This window comes from Echinops telfairi, unplaced genomic scaffold (genome assembly GCF_000313985.2).
Source record: "Echinops telfairi isolate 266 unplaced genomic scaffold, ASM31398v2 ScPeMD7_29;HRSCAF=101, whole genome shotgun sequence".
In the NCBI taxonomy this organism is placed as follows: domain Eukaryota; kingdom Metazoa; phylum Chordata; class Mammalia; order Afrosoricida; family Tenrecidae; genus Echinops; species Echinops telfairi.
Genome location: NW_022103926.1, coordinates 9,647,770 through 9,649,023, shown reverse-complemented (window position 1 = coordinate 9,649,023; position 1,254 = coordinate 9,647,770). Strand labels below are relative to the sequence as shown.

Genomic DNA, 1,254 nt, shown 5'->3' with positions numbered 1-1,254 from the left:
GTGCATTCTGGGGCTATAAGGCCAATGCCCATCGCCCACTGCCACCAATTCCATTCTGACTCTTAGTGGCCCTGCAGGACAGAGTAGTGGGGTTTCCGAGATGATAAGTCATTCTTCCATGGAGCAGCTGGTGGCCTTGAATGTCCAGTCGTCCAGTTAGCTACCCAAGACATAACCCATGGTGCCACTAGGACAGCGGTTTTCAACCTGGGGGTTGAACGACCCTTTCACAACAGTAGGAAAATGACAGTGATGAAGTAGCAACGAAAATAATTTTATGGTTGGGAGGTCACCACCACATGAGGAACTGTATTAAAGGGTCAGGGCATGAGGAAGGTTGAGAACCACTGCTCTAGGGCCTCGTAGCTAACATACCCAGACCTGCTGCTGTCCAGTAGGTTCTGCCTCTCAGTGAGCCTGCAGGCCAGAGAACTGCCCAGAAGGTCTCCAAGGCCGCAGATCTTCACAGCAGCAGCCGGCTGCCCCTTCCTGCCATAGCTGGCTAGTGGACCCGGCTATGGAAACCCAGACTAGTCTACTTTCAACCACTGGGGGTGGGGGACTGCCCAAGGGGAAGCAGCTGCCAAGGATCCTCATTTCCATTGGGCGTGGGCAGGCCGGCCGCCCAGTGCCCATGGTGTCCCCCTCCTGTCGGCTCCCAGGACATGCTGGCCCTGCAGATCATAGACCTCTTCAAGAACATCTTCCAGCTGGTGGGCCTGGACCTTTTCGTGTTTCCCTACCGGGTCGTGGCCACTGCCCCTGGGGTGAGTGCCCTCTCTACAAGCTAGCTCTCCCAAAGGGCACCCATTCTCCCTGCCAGCAATCTCAGCATGGCCTCCCCACCTCCCCAGTGCGGAGTGATTGAGTGCATCCCAGACTGCACCTCTCGGGACCAGCTGGGTCGCCAGACGGACTTCGGCATGTATGACTACTTCACACGACAGTACGGAGACGAGTCCACACTGGCCTTCCAGCAGGTACTGGGACACTTGGACCCCGCCTCTACCGCAGTCGCATACAGCGTCTTTGGAGACGAGGACTGAAAACCAAGTCCTGGGTGTGGGAGGTCGCTTGTCCCCCATGGGCCCTCTTGATGCCTGCTGATCCCTGCACAGGCCCGCTATAACTTCATCCGGAGCATGGCTGCCTACAGCCTCCTGCTGTTCCTGCTGCAGATCAAAGACCGGCACAATGGCAACATCATGCTGGACAAGAAGGGCCACATCATCCACATTGGTCAGCCACCCGGGG

The 1,254-nt window shown here is 57.3% G+C and overlaps 1 protein-coding gene across 1 annotated transcript in view; it reads left to right on the top strand.

Moving 5' to 3' along the window:
• The window catches only part of PI4KA (phosphatidylinositol 4-kinase alpha), a 119,041-nt gene that overhangs the window by 115,212 nt on the left and 2,575 nt on the right, over positions 1-1,254 (top strand). Inside the window, exons 47-49 of the mRNA XM_045289575.1 lie at positions 507-767; positions 855-980; positions 1,119-1,248. Coding sequence (XP_045145510.1) covers positions 507-767; positions 855-980; positions 1,119-1,248 — 517 coding nt within the window. The remainder of the gene's footprint in view (positions 1-506; positions 768-854; positions 981-1,118; positions 1,249-1,254) is intronic.